The 23209-nt window shown below is 44.0% G+C and overlaps 1 protein-coding gene across 1 annotated transcript in view; it reads right to left on the reverse strand.

The window, feature by feature from the left end:
* Vps13d (vacuolar protein sorting 13 homolog D) overlaps positions 1-23209 on the reverse strand; it is a 234382-nt gene that overhangs the window by 100838 nt on the left and 110335 nt on the right. The window contains exons 45-54 of the mRNA XM_059255348.1: positions 22353-22503; positions 21980-22190; positions 18748-18995; positions 17182-17373; positions 16758-16884; positions 14153-14295; positions 9803-9933; positions 9411-9586; positions 2843-2966; positions 1164-1399 (exon numbers count right to left, since the gene is read on the reverse strand). Of these exons, the coding sequence (XP_059111331.1) occupies positions 1164-1399; positions 2843-2966; positions 9411-9586; positions 9803-9933; positions 14153-14295; positions 16758-16884; positions 17182-17373; positions 18748-18995; positions 21980-22190; positions 22353-22503 (1739 nt within the window). The remainder of the gene's footprint in view (positions 1-1163; positions 1400-2842; positions 2967-9410; positions 9587-9802; positions 9934-14152; positions 14296-16757; positions 16885-17181; positions 17374-18747; positions 18996-21979; positions 22191-22352; positions 22504-23209) is intronic.

The following is a 23209-nucleotide window of genomic DNA, read 5'->3' on the forward strand; positions in this document are numbered from 1 at the left end:
AAGTGGCAATGTGGCTGAACCCAAAACATTATACTAAATAAAAGATGCCAGACAGAGAAGATCACTGGGGTAATCTGGACTGCAGGGACTACCCAGTTAATCAAGCCCAAAGGAATTTGAAATAGATTAGTGGTCTGGTGAGGTCTGGGAGGAGGGGGAATGACTGTGCCAGTGGAGGCTCTTTTAGAGACAACAAAAATGTTTTGGTGAAATCAGCAAAGTGATGGTCAACAGCCATCAAAAATGTACTAAATGCACTAACTATTCAGTTTGAAATGGTTAATTTTCTGTTACATGAACCTGACCTCAAAAAAAAAAATTAAGAAAAAACCTTATTTCTTCTCCATTATTAATTCTTCCAAGAATGCACACCAATAGCATCAATCAGGTATACCCTAAAAACTGGTTCCAACTCCTAGAATCCCAAAAGGGCCTGGGTTTGTTCTATACTAGGGTTTCCAAGAGCTTCTCTCCCACCCTGCTCCATGCACTCACCCTATGAGCTCATGGTCCCCATTAGGACTCTCCCTTTAAAGAGCTCAGTGGCTGCTGGAACTTAGAGAAAACTAGGAGCAAGTGGGACTAACAACCAGATAGAACTGGTTTCTCAGGCACTAGCTCTTAAGAAGGTCACACTGGTCAGTGCCATAGGAACAACCCACAAACAAACTTTACCAGCCCAATGTCAAGACAAACACTGGAGGAATTCAAGATTCAGGAAGAGACTTGTCAGGGTTTTTTAATGCTAGGCCCAGTCCCTGGGGAGGTTTTTAAAGAAGGAAGAGTTGCCAATGGGGGAGGTGGGGGGAAGCTGTCATACAACTTTAATCCCAGCATTTGGGAGGCAGAGGAAGGCAGATCTCTGTGAGTTTGAGGCCAGCCTGGTCTACAAAGTGAGATCCATGTCAGGACTGTTACACAGAGAAACCCTGTCTAAGGGAAAAAAAAAACAAAAACAAAAACAAAAAACAGTCTAGGCTTTGGAGAAATCACGCTATTAGAGATGAGGATGTAAATTGACTCTCAAGGCAGACCCTGATCCTGGGGTTTGGTAAAGAAGAGATTGGTTGTGACTTGTCTCCTTAGAAACTGCTTAAAATTTAAAACCAGTGAATAGTTCAAATACTCTCCTTTACATGAACAGTAATTAAGTCCAGAATTACCCAGAGAACGTGTACGTGGCAGCAATGTAAATGAAATTTTCGTAGTACAACTGTCGGTTATTCTGGAAGTCGTTCATGTTGCAGTTGATCTCCGAGGAGCCTGCCCCCTTAACGGTCAGAGTGATGAAGGGTGGGAGGGTGGGCTCATCCCAGGCATAATCCAGTGACGTCATGGGCTTCACTTCAGTCCGCAGCCTGGGTTCAGCTACACCATGCTGAGTGAAGACAACAGGAACCTAGAGGGCAGAGGACTTTGTTCAGGGGCAGTGTTCCAGGGAAAGTGAGCCAGCCAGCCGAGGTGGAAGCTCCCATCTTCCCAGATGAATACTCTACAGGGAATGATGACCAGTGAGGAGACAATGCTTTTGTAACCATCACAGGGCTTCTAAAAGGCCCACTGCTGAAAGGCAAAGACCACAGCCAACTGGAAACAGAGTGCCCCCGGCTGCTCAAACTGTTTATTACTGCAGCTCCAGGAAATACAACATGTGAATCTTTATAGGTACCAATACATAATACACCCACATAAACAAAAATGTAAAAACAATCAATCTTAAAAATAAAAATTTGAAAAGGCTTTGCCAAAACATCCAAGGCAGCAATTCCACTGTTCCAATGGTGTCTTTGCTACTCTCTCCCTATGAATGTCTGAACATGGAAGGAATAGGGGTCTGGACATTAGCTACAGAAAGTCTTATATTCTATGACACATAATTGGAAGGAGTAACTTAAAATGGAATCTATGGGCCAGGGAGATGGCTCAGCAGATAACGGTATGTGTTGCCAAGCCTGATGACCCAAGTTTGATGCCCCAGGAACCCCCTGCTGGAAGAAAACTAGCTCCTGAACCTTGTCCTTTGGCCTTACCATGTCCACTACGGCACTCACTCACACAGCCAAACACACAAGAAAATAAAAACCAGAACTTCATGGTTTCCATTTAACATTTAGGATTATACAGATACCCACTGAAATTGAGCAACAGCAGTGTACCCACTCAACTCCTACTGATCAATCTGGTTCCTCTCTCTGCCTGTATAGCACATCTACAGATAGCACCAAATTCTTAGTCAAAAATAAGCTTTGGGGGCAGAAAGTTTACTTCAATCTGGATGAGACAGCTTAGTGACCGTAATAACCGGCAGAAGTGGCTGGAAAGATGGCTCAGTGGTTAAAAGCACTTGCTCCCAGCACTCACATGGTGACTCGCAACCATCCATAACTCCAGTTCAAGGGATCCAATGCCCTCTTCTGAACTCTGAAGACACCAGGCATAGATGCAGACACACATAAACATGCAGACAAAATGCTCAGACACATGAAATAAATTAGGAAATCTAAAAATAATAACAATACTAGCTGAAACCACCTCTTAAGAGTATGGGTTTCGGGGGCTAGAGAGATGGCTCAGCGGTTAAGAGCACTGACTGCTCTTCCAGAGGTCCTGAGTTCAATTCCTAGCAACCACATGGTGGCTCACAACCATCTGTAATGAGATCTGGTGCCCTCTTCTGGCCTACAGTCACATATGCTGTATACATAATAAATAAATAAATTAAAAAAAAAAAAAAGAGTATGGGTTTCAGAGCCACAGAGCTTCAGTGAGTGTCATGTGTGCACTGCACCATAATCTTCCACCCTGCCCATGTGAGCAGCCAGCCCTCAAAAACACACGGTACCTTGGAAAAGTTGTCAATTCTGAAAGGAGGTGGTAACTGGTCTGTGTCACTAAAGGAGATCCTGTATGTAGCTCCTCGGAGAGTAATTTCCACTCGGAGGAAGAAGCATTTTCCCAGGGTGTCCCTGTAGAACAAGGAGCAAAGGCCACATTAAAAGGAGACAGGCTAGAGAGACAGCTCAGTGGACAGAGCAGGGACTCTAGTTCCAAGAGGATCTGATGTCTTCTGAGTTCCAAGGGCACCAGGAACACACTCAATGCATAAACATGCCTGCACTCAAACACTCATGCACATAAAGTAATTTTTTTTAAAATTTATTTATTTATTATGTATACAGTGCACATATCCCTGCAGGCCAGAAGAGGGCACCAGATCTCATTACAGATGGTAGTGAGCCACCATGTGGTTGCTGGGAATTGAACTCAGGACCTTTGGAAGAGCAAGCAGTGCTCTTAACCTCTGAGCCATTTCTCCAGCCCCCAGTAAAAGTAAATCTTAAAAAACAAAGGAGGCCACTGACTGCAGTCCCTCTGCTCCACAGTCACAACACTGAGGCCGCCAAGGATGCTGGCAGCTGCAGCCTACTGCGTGGTCTCTGAGCACACTTAGAAAGCAGAAGGGCTGGAGAGACGGCTCGGCAGGTAAGATACATACAGCTCTTGTAAAGGATCAGAGTTCAGTCCCAATACCCACATAGGCTCATAGCTACCTAAAATTCCAGGTCCAGAGAATCAAAGGACCATTCAGGCCTCCTCAGACACGTGCACTCACACCACACATACCCACACAGAGACACATGTGCATATATATAATTAAAATTAAAGTTTTTAAAACTTAGAAAGTAGAAACATAGCACAAAATGGTGATTTCCTACTTGTCTCTCCAGCTGATATTCTTCTATGAAGACCTGTGAAAGGAGTGGAGCGGGAGCCCACAAAGACTCCAACTTTAACTCAAGGTCAGAGTCAGAATTCATATTACTCCCCAAGGCTGCATAATAGTGTGCAAAGGCATGGTTACCAGTTGTCTTATACTTCAAGGCCTAATCACAAGGTGCTTTGCCATAGGGCATGGTTACCAGGTGTTTTAAAAAGTCTACACTTGACTGTACATTGTGCTTTAATCTTAAAAGGGGGAAGTCTTTTGCCTCTCCCCTTGCTGGTGTATAAAAAGCTCATCATGAATAAACTCAAGGCTGCTGGGTAATGACCCAGGGCCCTCCCAAAGCTACCCTGTGTCTCTACCTATTTTCTTCGAATACTTTTATATTTCCTATCTAGCATTTCTAAATTCCTCGCTGTCCCCTTCAAGGGAACCTTCAATAGGGGCTGGCCCCCAATACTGGACCTCGACAGGGTGGGATGTAGTTCAGACATTTAAGGACATTCTCGGGTACATACTGAGTTCCAGGCCAGCCTGGGCTACATGAGACCCTTGGGAAAGAAGCACATGTGTTGTATTGTGTGTTTACGTGCACTGTATTAAGATAAATTACTAGAGGAAAGAAAAACCTTGTTTTTACAGAAGAATATCAATTAACAAATGAAGAAATTAAAAAAAAAATCACCATTTCCAATCCCTGACATAATAAATAATTCCAGTTACGTTAAAGGTTTGGTGAAACAGAATAATGGACTGTAAATGATCCCTCAATAGATTAGTCCTCTTTACAAGGATGGAAAGGTGACTTTGAAGCAGAGGGAGCAGCTTGAGTTTTCCTGCCTGGCCCACAGTCAGGGCAAATCTCTTTCACCTGCCAGTCCCACAGCCTCTCAGACCCGACCAAGTAAACACAGAGACTTATGTTGCTTTCAAACTGTATGGCCGTGGCAGGCTTCTTGCTAACTGTTCTTATAGCTTAAATTAATCCATTTCCTTTAATCTATACCTTGCCACGTGACTCGTGGCTTACCGGCATCTTCACAAGCTGTTTCTCATTGTGGCGGCTGGCAGTGTCTCTCTGACTCAGCCTTCCACTTCCCAGCTTTATTCTCCTCCTTGCCCCGCCTATACTTCCTGCCTAGCCAACGGCCAATCAGTGTTTTATTGATTAATTAGCAACACATTTGCCATACATCCCACAGCAGGGCACCATGGTAGGTACCACGACAGCCAAATGATGATCAAACCACACAAGATCAATGTGACACAGGCCTTCTGATGTGACTCAAGGAGAAACACACATCACATAAGCTAGAACTATTCACACAAAGGACTGACCTAATCTATACACAGGACACTAGCACCCAAATGCAGAAAAAAAACACATTCTACAAGACCACAGGAGCAACTGGCAAACAAACACCACTGGCTCACGGCCAAAAAGGGAGAGCTGCACCAGCTCTCCACTACAGGAGTAAGAGCATCGGCAGCTGCAGTGGACAAGTGACCGCTGAGCGGACCCCGATCTGAGAGAGGGGGCTGCAGTGAAGGAAAACACACCCGTTCATCCTGTCTGTGACAGATTACTCACTAGAAAGCACGGTGCTGGTACTAGATTCCTTGCATGTGTATTAATGGTGTCATAGTTACAGTATTATTATTTGTTTTAAAAACAAAGATAATTCCCTAGATACATATCATTATTTGTGGTAAGGGCTGGATTACTACAGCTCAAGTATCACGGTGACCTTGACTTACTTTCCAATGGTTCAGCAAAATGTGCTCACATATGCTCAACCATAGAGCAGGTGTGGGAAGGGACAGGAAGAGGCAGAAGTAGGACTTAGCAAAATGCTGACATCAGTGGAGGTATGAGATGGAAGAGAGTCCCTGTACTGCTCCTGTGACTTCTCATTCAAATTGTTTCCAGATGAAAAATTGGGGAAAGGAAAGGAAATGGGTGGCACCAGTCTCTCAGTAGCTTAGATTACACACTCAAGCCATCTTTAAAGGATTAACACTAGGCACACAGTCATCACCTTCCCTGCACCCGGCCCTCACCTTTTTTTAAAGTAATCATGTAATCCCAGCCTAAGGAATGACTCCCAACAGCATGTTTTTAGCAGAAATAGAAAAGAAAAACCATAAAATTCCTATGGATCTCAAGAATTCTGAACAAAAGAGCCACCCAAACCAAATTAAAGGTCTCCTCTCCCACTGCCTCATTTCAAAAGATACAGCAATCAAATACTAGTACTGGGCACGCAGACAGGTCAGTAGGAAGCCCAGAAACAAACCCTTATGTGTAGAGCCAAATGCCTTCCAACGACCAATGCTGCTGGAGAAGCAGAACATCCACAGGCCAAGCAAGAAGTGGCCCTCACAGTTACACCACACACAAAGGTTAACTCAAAGCAGACCAGACCCAAAAGAGCTATAAAACCCTTAAGCACTGGGTTTGACAACTGTTTCTGGGATGCATTATCAAAAGCAACCAAAGTACCAATAAACTGGATTAAACAACAACAAAGCTATCCCAGAAGGCAATCAGCAGCATGAAAAGGCAGAAGAGGAGATTTGCAAACCACCTACCTGGTCAGGACTAACATGCAACAGAACAACAGCCAGTTCCAATAACCCACTTCAAACGTAGGCAAAGGATCCAGTGAAGACAAACAAGCACATGAAATGATCATTGGAGAAATGTGAACCAGAGCTACAGTGAGGGCTGGGCTTAGCTCAGTAACAGAGGACCTATTGGCATTTATGAGAACTTGGGGCTCAATACCCAGCAGCCCAGAGACAACCCACAGTGAGATTCCCCATTCACGGTTATTAGGACAGCTACTATAGATACCCCCAACAGCAAATGGAAAGTATTGGTAAAGCTGTGGAGAAACTGGAGCCTCCGGCAATAATCCTAACAAAACACAGCATAGCACAAACTTGCAAGATTAAAAATGATAAAGCCAATAACCTACACCTATGACCTATGCCTACAATCCTGGCCACTCAAGAAGCTGAACTGGGGAGACTATTGGAGTTCACAGTTTAAGACTATCCCGGACAACACAGTAAGACCTCAAATTAAAGAAAAAAATAGAAATAAAACAGCTGGGCTTGGTGGCACACACTTTTACTCCCAGAACTCAGAAGGCAGAGGGGGCAAGCAGATCTCTATGAGTTCAAGGCCAGCCTGGTCTATATAACAAATTCCGGGCCAGCCAAGGCTGCAGAGTAAGACCCCATCTTTAAAAAAAAAAAAAAAAAAAAAAAAAAAAAAAAAAAAAAAAAAGATCCAACAATGACATTCCTGGATCTATATACAAAAGAATTGGAACCAGGGTCTGGAGAGCACATGTGCACACCTGTGTTCACAGTAGGAACCAAAAGGCAGAAGCATCAGTAGATGAATAAACAAAACATGGAACAGACATGGGAGGCTACTCAGCCTTAAAGAAGGAAATGTTGACCCATGCCACATGGATGAACCTTAAAGGATATCATCCTAAGTAAAATAAGATAGTAACGAAAAGATAAATATATGTTCTTGAGTAATCAAATTTCTAGATATGCCATGTAGAATGGGGGCTGCCAAGGGCTGGGGCAAGGGAAATAGGGAGTTATTTAACTGGTGTAGAGTCTGAGTTTTACAGGACATGAAGCTCTAACCTCTCTGGGCATCTATGTGAGTGTGCACTGGCTGCTCAAGGGTATGCAGCAATGTGAATGCACACTGGCTGCTCATGGATGTGCAACATGAGTGAGCACTGGCTGCTTATGGGTGTGAAGCAATGTGAGTGCACACTGGCTGCTCATGGATGTGCAACAATATGAGTGAGCACTGGCTGCTCAAGGATGTGCAGCAATGTGAGTGTGCATTGGCTGCTCAAAGATGTGCAGCAATGTGAGTGTGCATTGGCTGCTCAAAGATGTGCAGCAATGTGAGTGAGCATTGGCTGCTTAAGGATGTGCAGCAATGTGAGTGTGCACTGGCTAGTCAAGGATGTGTGAGGGAGGCACAAAGGTTCCTGTGTTCACAGATAAGCACTTGGGAAACCAGGAATGTTAAACACACAGGACTGTTTCTTCAAAGGGAAGGATGAATAATCTGTTATCTACCAGAAAGCTGGGAGCAGACATGGTTAATAGCATGGTGACCTTTGCACTGTGTGGCTGAGACCATAATGGATCTCCCCACATCCAAGATCCTTATCATGAGGTTGTCAATCTATAGAACTTATCTTTATGGAAAATGTCACATTTTCTTTATGAAGTTTCAATGTATTCACATATTAAGCTTTATTGTACAAATGGATTGAATTAATTATCGACAGGAAAATTTTCACCAAATTGTGCTGTGCTTAAATATGCTAAAATAAACTAGTTGGGAGTAGTTTCAACTAATACCAGCTATTAAGTCATGTTGAACAGTACTACCTTCTTGCCTCCCACTCTGCTGGCTTTGGTGGTCACAGAGACCCCTGCAGGTGTACAGCAATATGAACAGGCACTGGCTGTTCAAGGGCACGATCAGTAAGGGTGAACACTGGAGCCAAAAAGTTTAAAGTCAAGTTGGACAACGCAGCAAAAAAAACTCTAGTCTCAAGAAAACAAAACAACAACCCCCCCAAAAACTGTTGTTGTTTGATGGGGCTAGGAATGTGCTCAGTGACAATACTTGCTTAGCATGTACAATACATTCTAGATTCAATTGCAAACAAATATAAACAATAATAATAACAATAAAGCATTTGATGAAGCAGGAAGGAAATTAAGTCATCCTGAGCTAGCTGAGGCTGAATTTGGTTGATTTTTCTAACAAGGAACTGAGGGTCATTGGGGTGAGCAAAGAAGATGTGATGTTTAGACCTGTCAACTTGACACAATCAAAAATCACCTGGGAAGAAAGTCTAATTGACGGATTATCTCACATTGGGTTGGCCAGTGGCTCTGTCAGGGACTATTTTAATTTAGGTAAGCAATATGAGAAGAGCTAACCCATGGTGGTAGCTCCATTCCCTAGGCAAAGGGTCCTGAACTGTCTGACACTGGGGAAATGGAGCTAAGCACATTTGATAAGCAAGTGTACATGCATGCACTCATTTCTTCCTCTCTGCTCATGACTGTGGATGTGATGTGACTAGCTGACTGAGGTTCCAGCCTTGACCTCTCCGCTATGTTGGACTATATACCACCTGAAAGTACAAACTGAAATAAACCCCTTTCTCCCTCCAGTTGTTGTTTTGTTTTGTTTTTGGTCAGAGTATTTTATCATGGTAACAGAAATGAAACTAGAACAGAAGGCCAGATAGCTTACCAGAACAACATCAGATGAGAGAAGGACGTTCAAATGCACAAGACTAAACAAAGACAGTTAACAACAGTAGTACCATCTGAACACAGACAGCAACTTCAAGTTACAGGCAGTCACTCTGGACTTCACATGCCCTAAGACCACAGAACTGTATTCTTCACTTAGGGCTGCTGACATCTTCTGTAATTCATCTAATCAAAACGCTCACTTCCCTGGGATTTTACAAGTTCTAAGAACTTGATCTGAGCCAGAAATTCACAAGCCAACCTCACAAAGAGTGAAATGGGCTGCCATATATATGTATGTATGTTATGTACTATATTATTAACATGCCTCAAATAAAGCTGGTTTGTCTCATTCCAAACTCACCTCATGTTGATATGGAAGGAATTATTCTTGTTGACTTCAAAGCCTCCAGACCAAATGCAATTGGGAACGTCCATCAGCCTGACACACAACAGCTGATCGTAGTCATTGCGCGGCCAGTGGAACACCACACTGGAACCAGGCAAGGTGGAAATGTAGCCATTAGGGTTGGCTGTTCCCTAAAATACACAGATCACAGGCTTTAGTGACGTCACTCAATACCTGACCAAGTCATATACAATTCTTGCTGGGTCCCTACTCTGAGCCTCATCCTACACAGGAACTGTTAGGTCACTCACATCATGAAACACACAGTCTTGAGGAGAAGTGAGTCTTGACATTAAACTTCCCATTAAAAAACAAGCTCTGGCCATTCTTCAAAGCAAACTGCTTACCTGTCCCCGAGCAAATTCCCTTTGTGCAAATGCAAGCTTGTGGGATGATTTATTATCTAACAGGTAACGGGGGGCAAAGATGACCATACAAGTGTCAATATAGCGACCTCGGCCTTTCTTGACATCAATACCTACAAATGACAAGAACCATTTCATTGATTAATCATGACAGAAAATTCTAGGTCTAACAGAAATAAGTAGCCTTCATAATTCCTTAGCTCTTGTGAGCAAACACGCATGTCACCTGGAAAGCATACGAAGCCTTTCAAGAATGGAATGGAAATATCAGTTGTTCACAATATATTATTCCTTATACCCATTTAGTCTTTAGGAAGTCCTGGGGGGTAGGTGGCGAGATGTCTTAGTAGGTAAAGGCACTTACCACCAAGTCTGACAACCTGATTTTGATCCCTAGAACCCACACTGCTCAGTCCTACAAGTTGTCCTCTGACCTCTACACATGTACCATGGCATACATGCAAGCATGCACAAAATAAGTAAGTAAAGGTTCAAAAAGTCTCAGGGGCAGTGCCAATGTCCCTTTAATTCCTAGTCTCTTTACCATGTATACACCATTATAATTACAGCTAAGACACACGGGTGTTTTGGTCACACATAGCTTAGCTGTCTATTCATGAAACTAACCACTAAAATGAGACTTACACTTGGGACACAAACTTCCCCCTGAGAACCTGCCTTTGTTAAAGGTTAAGTGGAAACCTTAGACTACTTAGTTGGATTCTATGCCAACCTGAACCCAATTGAGCACTCTCTAGCTAGAACCTTCTCCAGTAATTTTAGTCTACTGTCCAATAATCCAACTCATACACGATGCTAGGATTTATTTATTCATTAAAAAATAGGCCTTCCCTACTCATTACAAACCAGAAACACACACACACACACACACACACACACACACACACACACACACACATCACCCTGTGAGAAAGATATCTCAAAATAACAAGTTTCACATAAAGACAAATGAAGTCACACTGAGTTACCTGGTAAAATCTGATGACAATTTTAAAAAATACAATACTCAGTGGGATGACTCACTCATTCGCTATGACAATAAATACAGAAAGTAAGTCCAAAGCTCTGTGCTGAGTTCTGGCTATACAATAATTAAAAACACTTTCATCCAAAGTAATAAAAATAACAATCCTGATACTTATCGACTCCTTCATGCATGTTAGGCCCTTTACACTTAATTCTCATCATCACCCCTCTGGAATAAGGGTACTAATCACTTCCACTGCATAGCTGAGGGAACTGAGGCATGGGAAATGGAGTCACCTGCTCTAGCTCATGTAGCTGTAGACAAGGCTAGGGGTTCAGCCCAGGCACCTCGCAAGAGCCAGCACCCTGAGCAGTCACAGGTACCACAACCTACTGACTCTTTAACGTGCTTCAACTGGCTTGAGAAGTCAGCTGATTTCAAAAGACTGACTGTAGTGGGTAGCCATTCCAGCTTTGATCTGGAAGTTCCAACCCCTATTGAGACTTTGGCAACTGTCATGCCTACAAGGCGGGGCCAAGGGAAGCACCTGGAGACCGGAGATCTGGATGGGCCAGCGCTCTCTCTCTGTTCTGGGACCCTGGACGGTGGAGGTGGGCCAAGCAGAGCTCCAGAGAACACCGCTGGACTGTGATACACCTTCCCCAGACCCCGCGACCTACCTATCCCTTCATTTGTAAGTTGCGCCATTAAATAAATCTCCTTTTAACTACGTGGAGTGGCCTTAATAATTTCACCAATAACTGACACTCTCTAGAGACTGTCTCTGGGAACTCTTACCTAAGAAGTACACATGGCTCTAGGGTGATGGAAAACCCCTCCACACTTTTCTTCTGAGACAAGAAGAAAAGCTTTACTTGCCAGAAATCAACAGGGTCAGAGTCAGCAGATCTTAGCTAATATGAAGTCCACTTCAAAAGCCGTGCTTAATTTGGAAGCACAAAGAGTCACCCAGACCAGCACAGACATCCTATTTTTAGAAAAGGTGAGCTTTATGTTTCCCTTCTATCCTAGTTTATCCTGGCAGACCCTCAATATTCGAGCTGAGATAAAAATACACAGAATCCATCTTTTTCGAGGTGCATGTCCCCGGCTTTCCTGTTGGGGACTGTGCTGTAAACATTCCCAATAGGAAGCTGGTTGTATGCACCAGGGCAGTTCACATATTGACAACACATACACAAATGTTACAAACCCAAGGACTTTTAGGATCCTGTCTTGGCCCATCCCTTTTGCCCCTTCACTCAGAAGAAGGACAGCACTCAGAAGACAGGCCAATGGGAACACTCTCCTAGCACACACATGTACAGATACTGCAAGGTTACACATGCATTTACAGTTTACACCTGCATACACAGCTACACATGCATGCACATTTACACATGTGCTCACTGCTCCTCTTGCTTGCCTGCCTCAACTCTGTGGCTCTCAGCAAGAGCTGTGTTAAAAGGAGTAACTTCCATTCCTTTCCCTTCCCAAATCAAGCTTCCAGCCAACCTGGGTAGCTTGTTTTGGAAAACAAATTAAGGGCAAGACAGGCCAGCAGAAAGCCATGCCAATTCAAGGGGTGGAGCAGACAAATGTAAGTAGAATACTCTTTTCAGCTCAAATAAAGCTGGTTTCTTTTTCAAATCTTTATGTCCACTATAAGAAAGAGCTTGATGGGAGCATGAATACAAATCCAGGTTAAATAATCTGAAAAGGAAACTACACTTGTGCTGTGGGATGGTCTGTATGTCAAATGTGTTGCTGATTGGTCAATAAATAAATCCCTGATTGGCTAGTGGCCAGGCAGGAAGTATAGGCGGGACTAACAGAGAGGAGAATTGAGAGAACAGGAAGCTGGGTGAGGGAGACACTGCCAGCCACTGCCATGACAAGCCGCATGTGAAGATCCCGGTAAGCCACGAGCCATGTGGCAAGGTATAGATTAATGGAAATGGATTAATTTAAGCTGTAAGAACAGTTAGCAAGAAGCCTGCCATGGGCCATACAGTTTGAAAGCAATATAAGTCTCTGTGTTTACTTGGTTGGGTCTGAGCGGCTGTGGGTCTGGCGGGTGAGAGAGATTTGTCCTGAGGTGGGCCAGGCAGGAAAACTCTAGCTACACACTTGGATAATTCTGCTCTTCAGAAATCTCAAGTAGGGCAGCCGAGATGACTCAGCAGCTATAGGCACTTGCCTCCAAGATAACCTCAGTTCAATTCCCAGGATCCACATGACGGAAGGAAAGAACCAACTCTTGCAAGCTGTATTCTACATGCACATGCACATGCTCATACACAAAACATACAAACAATAATTAAATGATTTTTACAAAAAAACTCAAGATTAAACTATCCCATTACTCTGGAGGATTCAGGGTAAACCATACTTATCATGGTTCTCCCTCCTACAACATGACTGTCTAGACCAACATTAACACTGCACAACACTCTAGAGAATCCTACGATCTTCTCGGTCCCCTTGGGCACTACATGCACATGGTACACATCCTGACAAGCATGTGAAACACCCATACAAAGAAAATAAAATAAATCTTTTAAAAAATTTGAATAAAATGAAAAGTTGATGGCTCCCTTGGTTACACAACCATCCTCAGAAACGTGCACTCAGGTGCTCAGTGGCTGCTTATGGCTTGGGCTACTGTGCTGGGGGTGTGCATGAGAAAACTTCCAGCATTACAGAAAGTTCTACAGGACCCAGGACTAAGCAGTTTTAGGCTAAACATGGCTGTAAAGTCCCTGGGAATGATTTACTACAAGGACACAATGCTAACACATAAAACATGAGGAATACTTAGTCCAACTGACCCTGTGCCTTCAGGAAATGCTCCATATGTCCTCAGGTGGCACTGAGAGACATGGGTATAGAACCCTCCCTGACACACCCAGGAAGACAAGTTGGGGACTTGATACCCCCAGGTACATTTTACCGTATTTCCTGCCTCAAATTTACACACCACTGTCCTCCTGCCTCTGACCCAAGCCTCCCATCTGCATCTGGACTGTCAGTCAAGCTCTCCACTTCAGGTGAACTCTTCTTACCTGCTCATGGTTTCTAAGTTTGAATGAATGTGTGGGAACACTAGGAGGATGAAAGTGCTCTAAGTGTGTCTATTATTCCCCTGAAAAAAAGGGGTTTGTCAGAGAACGTATCTACGTAGATACCAATCTAGCATTCAGAGAAGGATATATGACCACCACCAAATCAGAAAACCTGCTCTTGTTGCCAGGCCAACATGCATAGCTGGTTTACTCATGCAGGCCTAAGGTCTTTGGCCAAGGGTCCCAATCTGCCCGCCCTCAGCCCCAAACATGACCCACCAATGTTGTAGATGAGCCCTGGGCGGTTTCCTTGCTGGATGACTTTCAAAGCTCGAACACCACTACCACCATCCAGGGAGAAGCCCTGACACCAGCCTGGCATGCCTTCTGGATGAATCCCTCTTCCAATTCTCATGGTGCAGCTGTGGTGGGAGAAGGGCAAACATATACACATCCATCCACAACAGATTCCAAATAAGGAAACACTGTGGCTGCCACCTGCTTAGGTCTCTCACACTGACTCTCAACCTTACCTCCTGTGGACCCCAAACACAGCAAGACAGTTAACCCCAGAGGTAGCCACAGCACAGCAGTGGGTGAATGACTGAGATCTGCAGCTAATCACTTTGGTAGAAAACCCTAGAATTCTCCATAAGCTTATCACATGCTACAATCTCTACCATTTCCTTAAAATCCAAAGATTTAAGAAAACCCCCTGAGAAAATACTGTAAAGCGAGGCAGCTGGTGGGGTGTCTTTCTAAGAACCGGTATGATCACAATGGTAAGAGCACTGATGAAGTGGCTGGAGCCTCATCATAGAACCTGGAAAAAGACTCCAGAATGTGTGTTCCAGCTCTGCCACTAACACTCCATATGGCCTTGGGCAGGTACCTCTGCCTCTGGGCCTCAGTTTCCTCATCTTAATAGTTTTTCCTGCCCTCCCTAAACCACTGGAGGTTAAGGAGAATGCAATGAGATGGTCTACACGAAACCCTTTGAGAAGTGTGACTTCCACCGGTAAACCAAACTGTGACAAATGCCAAGTCTTAGAGCTCAGACTGCCACGAGAGAGAGAGAGAGAAAGAGACTACTGGATATATCACATGTCTGAAATTTGAGTGTTGCATTCAAAGAACCATCTAGGGCTTATTTTATCAAATAAATAAGAGTTTCATAGTTGCATTTTGCCTGGATATGTCTCCTCTGACAGCCTGAGCTCTGACTAACTGTAACCTTACACTAGACTCAGGCTGGCCATGACAGCCTATCTCCTCCCTAATGCCATTCACTCCTCTCCAGGTCTCAAAGCTGCTATGATAAGCACATCATGTCCACTGAAGTGCACAGGGGTCACCTCACAGTGTCCACTGAAGTACACCGGGGTCACCTCACAGTGTCCACTGAAGTGCATTGGGACCACCTCACAGTGTCCACTGCACTACACTGGGACCACCTCACAGTGTCCACTGCACTACACTGGGACCACCTCACAGTGTCCACTGCACTGAACTAGGACTGCCTCAGTGTCCACTGGAGTGTACTAGGACCACCTCACAGTGTCCACTGCACTGAACTGGAACCACCTCACAGTGTCCACTGCACTGCACTGAGACCACCTTACAGTGTCCACTGCACTGAACTAGGACCGCCTCAGTGTCCACTGGAGTGTACTGGGGCCACCTCACAGTGCCCACTGGAGTATACTGGAACCGCCTCACAGTGTCCACTGCACTGCACTGGGACCACCTCACAGTGTCCACTGCACTGAACTGGAACCACCTCACAGTGTCCACTGGAGTGTACTGGAACTGCCTCACAGTGTCCACTGGAGTGCACTGGGACTGCCTCACAGTGTACACTGCACTGAACTGGGGCCACCTCATAGTGTCCACTGGAGTGTACTGGAACCACCTCACAGTGTCCACTGGAGTGTACTGAAACCGCCTCACAGTGTCCACTGGAGTATACTGGGACCACCTCACAGTGTCCACTGGAGTATACTGGGACCACCTCACAGTGTCCACTGAAGTGCACTGGGACTGCCTCAGTGTCCAGTGGAGTACACTGGGACTGCCTCACAGTGTCCACTGCACTGAATTGGAACCACCTCACAGTGTCCACTGAAGTGCACTGGGGTCACCTCACAGTGTCCACTGGATTGTACTGGGACCGTCTCACAGCACTGAACTGGGGCCACCTCACAGTGTTCACTGGAATGCACTGAGACAGCCTTCCTGTGAGGTTTCAGCAGCGCCCTACAGAAGGTGGTAAGAAATACAAGACATACCAATTTATCTTTAGATTGGGGCTGTAAACTCCTGAGGAAAACTGAATGCAAAAACCAACAAAAGTGGATTAATGTCCCTACATGCCTTAAAAGACACCTCACTTAACCTCACAACTGCTCCTCCACCCCCACTTCCATGAATTTGAAGATGGTATAACAGCACATTTGGGATTTCAAAACCTCCCACAAACAATCTCAGCAGGATTCACGGGCTGAAGATTTCACCAAGGACAACCTGTCTCCTCCCTAACGCCACTCAATCCTCTCCAGGTCTCAAAGCTGCTAGCAGAAGGGAGATGGCAGTAAAGAGAGGGGGGTGCCCACTTTCTCTTCCTTGGCACAGTTACAAATAAGACTCCTACTTCAATAAAATAAAATTACCTTTCATTGCAAACTCACAAATGGTTTATTCTCCATATCAAATAACATATAACTCGGGTTAAAAAAAAGAATGCCATTAAGATAGGGCTCCACTGTTGCCAAGTCAGGCCTGTGGCCTACAGGACAGTCCTACTTACACTTACACAGGTAGATTCTAGCCTTGCTGATTTCTCCCCAGCTAGCTCACTGGCCCGCCCACCCATAGCCACACTCACAGGTTTGGCTGCTCTTTGTCCGCATAGCAGAACAGGAGAGGGCTCAGGCTCCGGGCCAACTCATGCTCCTCGAACTGGCCTGCAGCATCTGTCTTTGCATTGTCCTGTCTGAAGATCAGTGGTAACCCTTTAGGAAGGAGGGAAAAGTTTATAACGTTCCCACCCAGTCTCCCCATGAAACATGCAAACAGCAAAAGGGAGAAAGCACCTCGGGGAAAGCAAAGGGAGGGAGTTTGTCAGGGCGCAGCCCATTGTCTACAGGAACCTAAATGGGCAGCTTGACTATGGTGAGACAGTAGGGACGACTGGGCAGCAGAGCAGACTTCTGAAGTAATGTCTGTCTGCACTGGCTCCAGTTGGTCAGCTGAGCAAAGACATTCAAATGCCCATGTCAAAGGTCTACCTGGATGCTCTCCGGGTATACCTGTTTTGTTGATTAGCCAATATGGCGCGGAAATGAAGATCTTTAAGGATCCTTCTGCACGACATGCAATGCGGATGGTGAGGTTCAGCTGCCGCCGGTTGACATCATAGAGTCGCATTCTGACCATGTAGTTCTGGGTCCCAGGTGGGATGAGCAATTCTTTACAGAGTGGAAAGTTCTCCAGTGACACCCCTAAAGGTACAAAACATTGATTTTTCTGGACTTGCACTTGAGTTTGTCAAAAACAGCCTATAACAAAACTAAACTGGAGTCCTTTGAGAGAAATCCCTGAGGATGTCCGTGGTAGAAAGCTCAAGGCTACTTTCATCTTGTTGGATGGGAACAAATATGAAGCAACCAGAGCCCAAGAGTCCCATTAAGAAGTCAGTGCTGTAGAATATTCTTTTAACTAGACAAAGATGTGTTACATTTGTTTATGCTGCAGAATATCTCTAACTGTATAAAGGTGTGTGATTTTTGTTTATGCTCTGTTTGTTTAATTATGTAAAGATGTGTTTCACCTTGCCTGCCTAAGGCACCTGATTGGTCTAATAAAAAGCTGAACAGCCAATAGCTAGGCAGGAGAAAGGATTGGCAGGGCTGGTGGGCAGAGAGAATAAATAGGAGGAGAATCTAGGCTCAAAAGAGAAGAGAAGGAGAGAAAGAGGGACCTGCCCAGGAAAAAAGCCAGGCAGATACCAGCCAGACATAGAGAATCAATGAAAGTAGGATATACAGAAAGCAAAAGGTAGATAAAGAGAAAAAGCTTAATTTAAGTTAAAAGAGCTAGTCAGAAATGAGCTAAGTTAGGCCGAACATTCAAACTAATAATAAGTCTCTGTGTCATAATTTGGGAGCTGGTTGGTGGCCCAAAAGAAAAGCCTAGAACAGATTTGAACAGCATGATGAACATGTGTGGTTTTCTTTGTTTTGTTGTTTTTATGACAGAGTTTCTCTGTGTGTCCCTGGCTGTCCTGGAACTCATTCTGTAGACTAGGCTGGCCTCAGACTCAGAGAAATCCTCCTACCTCTGCCTCCCAAGTGCTGGGACTAAAGGCGTGCACCATCACCGCCCAAAGTTTACCATTCAAATCCCAGAGTTCCTTGTAGGCCCCAGTAAAGCTATGGTTAGTGACATCCTCTTGGTATTTGAAGTGTGGTTATTCTCTACCCTGACCCTTACAAAGTTACGTTACTTGGTACAATAAGCATTGCAACTTCTATTTCTGCATCAATAAAATGGTCCAAATAAGTGCTGCTGTAAGGATTACATGAGGGCATAGATAGAGCCTGCCTTCTTCCTGAAGGGATGAGTGCATACAAACACTTGCCTCTCCCCATTCTACAGCTGGGAATATGCACAGTTTGAAATGATGGAATCACTCCCTATACCCACACACAAGAAAAAGGGCTCTGTTGACCGCTGCCTGGCTGAGTCCTTGGCTCTGAGTTGGTTCAATGAGATATCACATGCAACTTGATTTCTCCAAGGGGCTTAGAACGTTCACAAAATACTCCCTGGTATTTTTCACAGCATTACTACAAATAATGCTAAGGCAGCCTTACCCAGTTCAATATTCTGAGATGTATCAGCCGTGGGGAGGGCTGCCTCTTTGCCAGGTTTAAGGGTCCCATTAATTGGCATTCCTTTCACATAGAAGTCAAGTTCGCAAGGCAGCAAGTTGCAGATGACCACTGTTGGTAGGAGATATATGGTATGCCCAGGCTGTCTGAAAATCTGTTTTGCACTATCAGAAAATATGTTTGAGGGCATGTAATCTGGATAATTCTCTTTCTTTATGGCCACACAAAACCTGTGAAGATAAAACAGTATGAAAAACATCAGACTGAATTAAGAACTGGAATTTGTTTCCCCTTAGCTGAATGACAGTTCGGGTCAGCCAGATAGCTGTAACCCTTGATAAAAATATATGTACTGAGATGTGGCACACAGTAAAATGTATAGGTTTACTGGCGTTTAATGGGTTTGGGCCATTATGTGCTCCTGTGTAACCATCACTCCATACAAGTTAAAGACTATTTTACCCTCAAAGGGCCTTCACTAATTTTCCAAACAGTTTGTTCTCCCGGCCATTCAAGAAACCCCTGTCTTGAACTCCATACAAATGCGGTCACATAGTATACACTACTCTATGTTGGTCTTTTTTCTTGTTAACAGAATTTATGCATGTTGTTGTACACTTGGTATTTTAGTTGCACTCCATTGCTGTGATAACACACTCTGACCAAAAGCACTTTAAAGAAGAAAAGAGCTGGCTCACTCTTCGGCTCATGTACAGCCCGGGACTGCTCACCTGCCTAGGGATGGTGCCACCCACATCAGTTAATAATGAAGACAATCCCCCACAGATTTGCCCACAAGCCTATCTAATCTAGGTGATTCCTTAATTGAAGCTTGCCACTAAGATGACTCCAAGTTGTATCAAGCTAACAATTAAGGAAGAGAGATTAAATTAAAAAAAAAAAAAAACCCACTAAGGATGTTTAAAAAAGAAATCATAGGGAATCATACTTTTGTTAAAACTGCAGCGTGTGTGTGTGTGTGTGTGTGTGTGTGTGTGTGTGTGTGTGTGTGTGTGTAGGCTTTGGTTTTGGTTTTGGGTAAGACAGGGTCTCATGTAGCCCAAGCCAGCCCCAAGCTCACAATAAATCTGAGGATGACCTCAAACTCTTGATCCTCTTCCCTCCATGTCCCGACTTCTAGGATTACAGATGTGTGTTTCTGTGCCTGGCTTTTACTAGCTTTCATTCTTTTATTAGCTTCTCAAGGCTAAATGGGTAATTTTACCTGTTTTTATTTTCTCACAGAACATTAAAAACTTTAGCTTTCCCATAGGAACTGCTTTTGCAGGATGCCCCATTTTTGACATGTCTTTATTATTACTGTTTTTATTGTTGTTGTTCAATTCAAAGTATTTTTTAATTTCCCTTGTAATTTCTCCTTTGACCCAAAGGTTATTTAGAAGTATATTTATTGTTTGATTCTCAAATATTTGAGGGTTGCCTAGGTATCTTATTGCTGTTGACCTGATTAAATTCTATTATAAGCAGGATATATATGCTGTATGATTTCAATTTTTATTTTTTATTTTTTATTTTATTTATTTTTTTTTTTTGGTTTTTTGAGACAAGGTTTCTCTGTGTAGCTTTGTGCCTTTCCTGGAACTCACTTGGTAGCCCAGGCTGGCCTCGAACTCACAGAGATCCGCCTGCCTCCGCCTCCCGAGTGCTGGGATTAAAGGCGTTCACCGCCACCACCCAGCCGATTTCAATTTTTAAATATTTATTGATCTTAATTCTATGGCCCAAGAGATGGCCTCTCTTAAAGAATGTTCCACACAAACTTGAAAATAACATACAATCAGGAATTACTGGGCAAGGTATTCTCTGTGCATATGCCAACTAAAACAAGCTGGTTGGCAGTGTGGCTAAAATCTTTGATCTCTTCATTATTTTGTCAATTGTGATTCCATGCGTATTCATCTATTTCTCTTTTTAGTCTCCCTATAACCGGCACATTTAGGACAAGGGTGTACTAGAAGTCTCCATACTATGCTTGTACTTATTTTGTATGTTTAAACTAAATGAATGTCCATTTTCACTGTATGGAAAGTAGAGCAGGTGAGCTCTCGTCTGGATGGGGTGTAAGGTCTCCGAAAGCCTGAAAGCAGCAATCCAGTGTCTCTCCCCAGGAAGATGCCCTCACAGGCTACAGAGGGAAACACAGGTTTAAGTGGTGAGGTGATTTTGTCAACATGCTCAAGAAAGTCAACACCGGGAGTGAATCTTTACTTTAAAATTATTCCTTAAGAAAAACCCTGGGCCAGGATTTGGCTTCCTGATTTAGATACAAGAACTTGGTGATTTTTTTTTTTTTTTACCCTCACAAGTCACACACACAGAAAATATTTCTTTTAATTAAAATGGTTCAATGATTCTGTACTTGCCAGAGTTAAAGAATCCCACAAATGTTCATCTACAAACACTACAAGTAAAAACCCACAGAAGATAACATTACAGGTTTGCAGGTTTAAATATCCTTGTCAACTGATATCATATGTTGCATATTTTATGAACTAAGTTAAAAGACTTGGAATTAAAAATAATCTTACTATCTACAATATAGCAATATTCTTAGGATAAATTTGTCTTTCCTCCTCTGTTTTGATAATGTGCTGATACAATAAATTGTAGAAAGCAATTCAGCCTGAGCATCAGTAGATACAAACTGTCGAGGTCCTCACCAGTCACTTATTTGGTTTCACCAGGAGCCTCTAGTTCTAGAGGGGATCAGAGAAGAGCCACAGTGGAAAGGACTTGAGTAAGTGTTCTTATACACTTACATGACGAAAGATTCCAGGGTGTTGATAAAATATTGGTGTCTAAAGATGGAACTTGTGTGTGAGGCTAGAGAAATGACTGATCAGTTAAGAGTGCTTACTGCTCCCAGTGGTGGTGGTGGCTGCCAGCGAACGCCCTTAATCCCAGCACTCGGAGATCTCTGTGAGTTTGAGCCCAGCATGGTCAATAGAGTGGAACTTGGTGATTTTTGTTTTGTTCTTTCTTCCTATGTGTACTCTCTCTGTACAGATGCACACATACTGCACCCTGAGCTGATATAGCCTTCATTGGTTGTTCCTCCCACAAACTTTAACTCCAGAACTTACGGAATGAGAACTCAGGGTTTTAAACAAAAACAAAGGACTTGGTAAGGGTCTGCAGAGCCCATGAAGGGAAAAAGCCAACACCCAGGCACCTATCCCAGCAGCATACACACCTGAAGAACCGGCTTTTCTCCGTGTCCATAGAGTGGCACTCCCGTTTGCTGCTGCTGACCTCTGCAGTCTTTACTACATTGGTCCAGTGAATGGGAGCCTTACAGAAAAACACACCCATTCCTTTGGGTCGGGCCTGCAGCCGCCAAGAAGTGAGGTGTAGAGGCACAGCGAACGAGTCCCCTGGCATGATGGCGGGAAGCACCACTGGCTCTGTCACAGAAATAAGGGTTTTAGCACTTGCAGGAGACGGTCCCCACCTCAAGACTCATTATCTCAGGACAGAGGCAAGACACACTATGTATACCGACTGCATAGGGACAGACGGTCACAATAACAGTAGACAATACTTAGTTCTACACCATCTGAACGTACTGTCAGGAGCTGAGGGACTGTCCAATCGTAGTTCCATTGGTATTTCCAGTCTATTCTTTACAATGAGGGCCGACCGGACAGTGATTACTTTCCGAGCACTGCCTTCCATTGTGACAGCAAATACCACCCTCACAGGTGGGAGCGAAGAGAACTGTAAAAGAGAGAAAGAAAATAACTGTGCATCTGGAAAAACACACAGTATGTGAGTTCCAGACCATGAGAAGTCTGGAGCACTGCTCTCACCAAAGCTTTTCAGTGAGTTATTATCCACCCCAAACCAATTTTCAACTCTAAAGTAAACAAGCAGGCCATAAATACTGCTAAACATGAATATTGCCATAAAAGAGACAGAACTGCTGGGCATGGTGGCACACGCCTTTAATCCCACAACTCAGGAGGCAGAGGCAGGCAGATCTCTGTGAGTTCGAGGCCAGCATGGAATCTACATAGTGAGTTTCAGAGTAGCCAGAGCTACTCTGTCTTGAGATCTTGTCTCAAAACAACCACCACCCACCCATTTTAAAAAAAAAAAAAAAAAAAAAAGAACCAGAGAGATACCTCAGTAGGTTCAATTCCTAGCACCCACATGGCAGCTCACAACCATCTATAGCTCCAGTTCTAGGGGACCTGCCCTCTTCTGGCCTCCTCAGGGACAAGATATTTACACGGCACACTTACATACATGCAAGCAAACATACACATAAACTACTTAATAAAGAAAATCAATAAATCTTTTCTTTAAAGAGCCAACTCTAAAAATGTCTATAAAATAATCTACTCAGATAGGACACCACAAAATATGTCCCCAAAGAAACCATCAGGGCTGGAGGTATGGCTCAGCAGTGGGGTGTTGAGTA

The sequence above is a fragment of the Peromyscus eremicus genome, chromosome 2 (genome assembly GCF_949786415.1).
Source record: "Peromyscus eremicus chromosome 2, PerEre_H2_v1, whole genome shotgun sequence".
In the NCBI taxonomy this organism is placed as follows: domain Eukaryota; kingdom Metazoa; phylum Chordata; class Mammalia; order Rodentia; family Cricetidae; genus Peromyscus; species Peromyscus eremicus.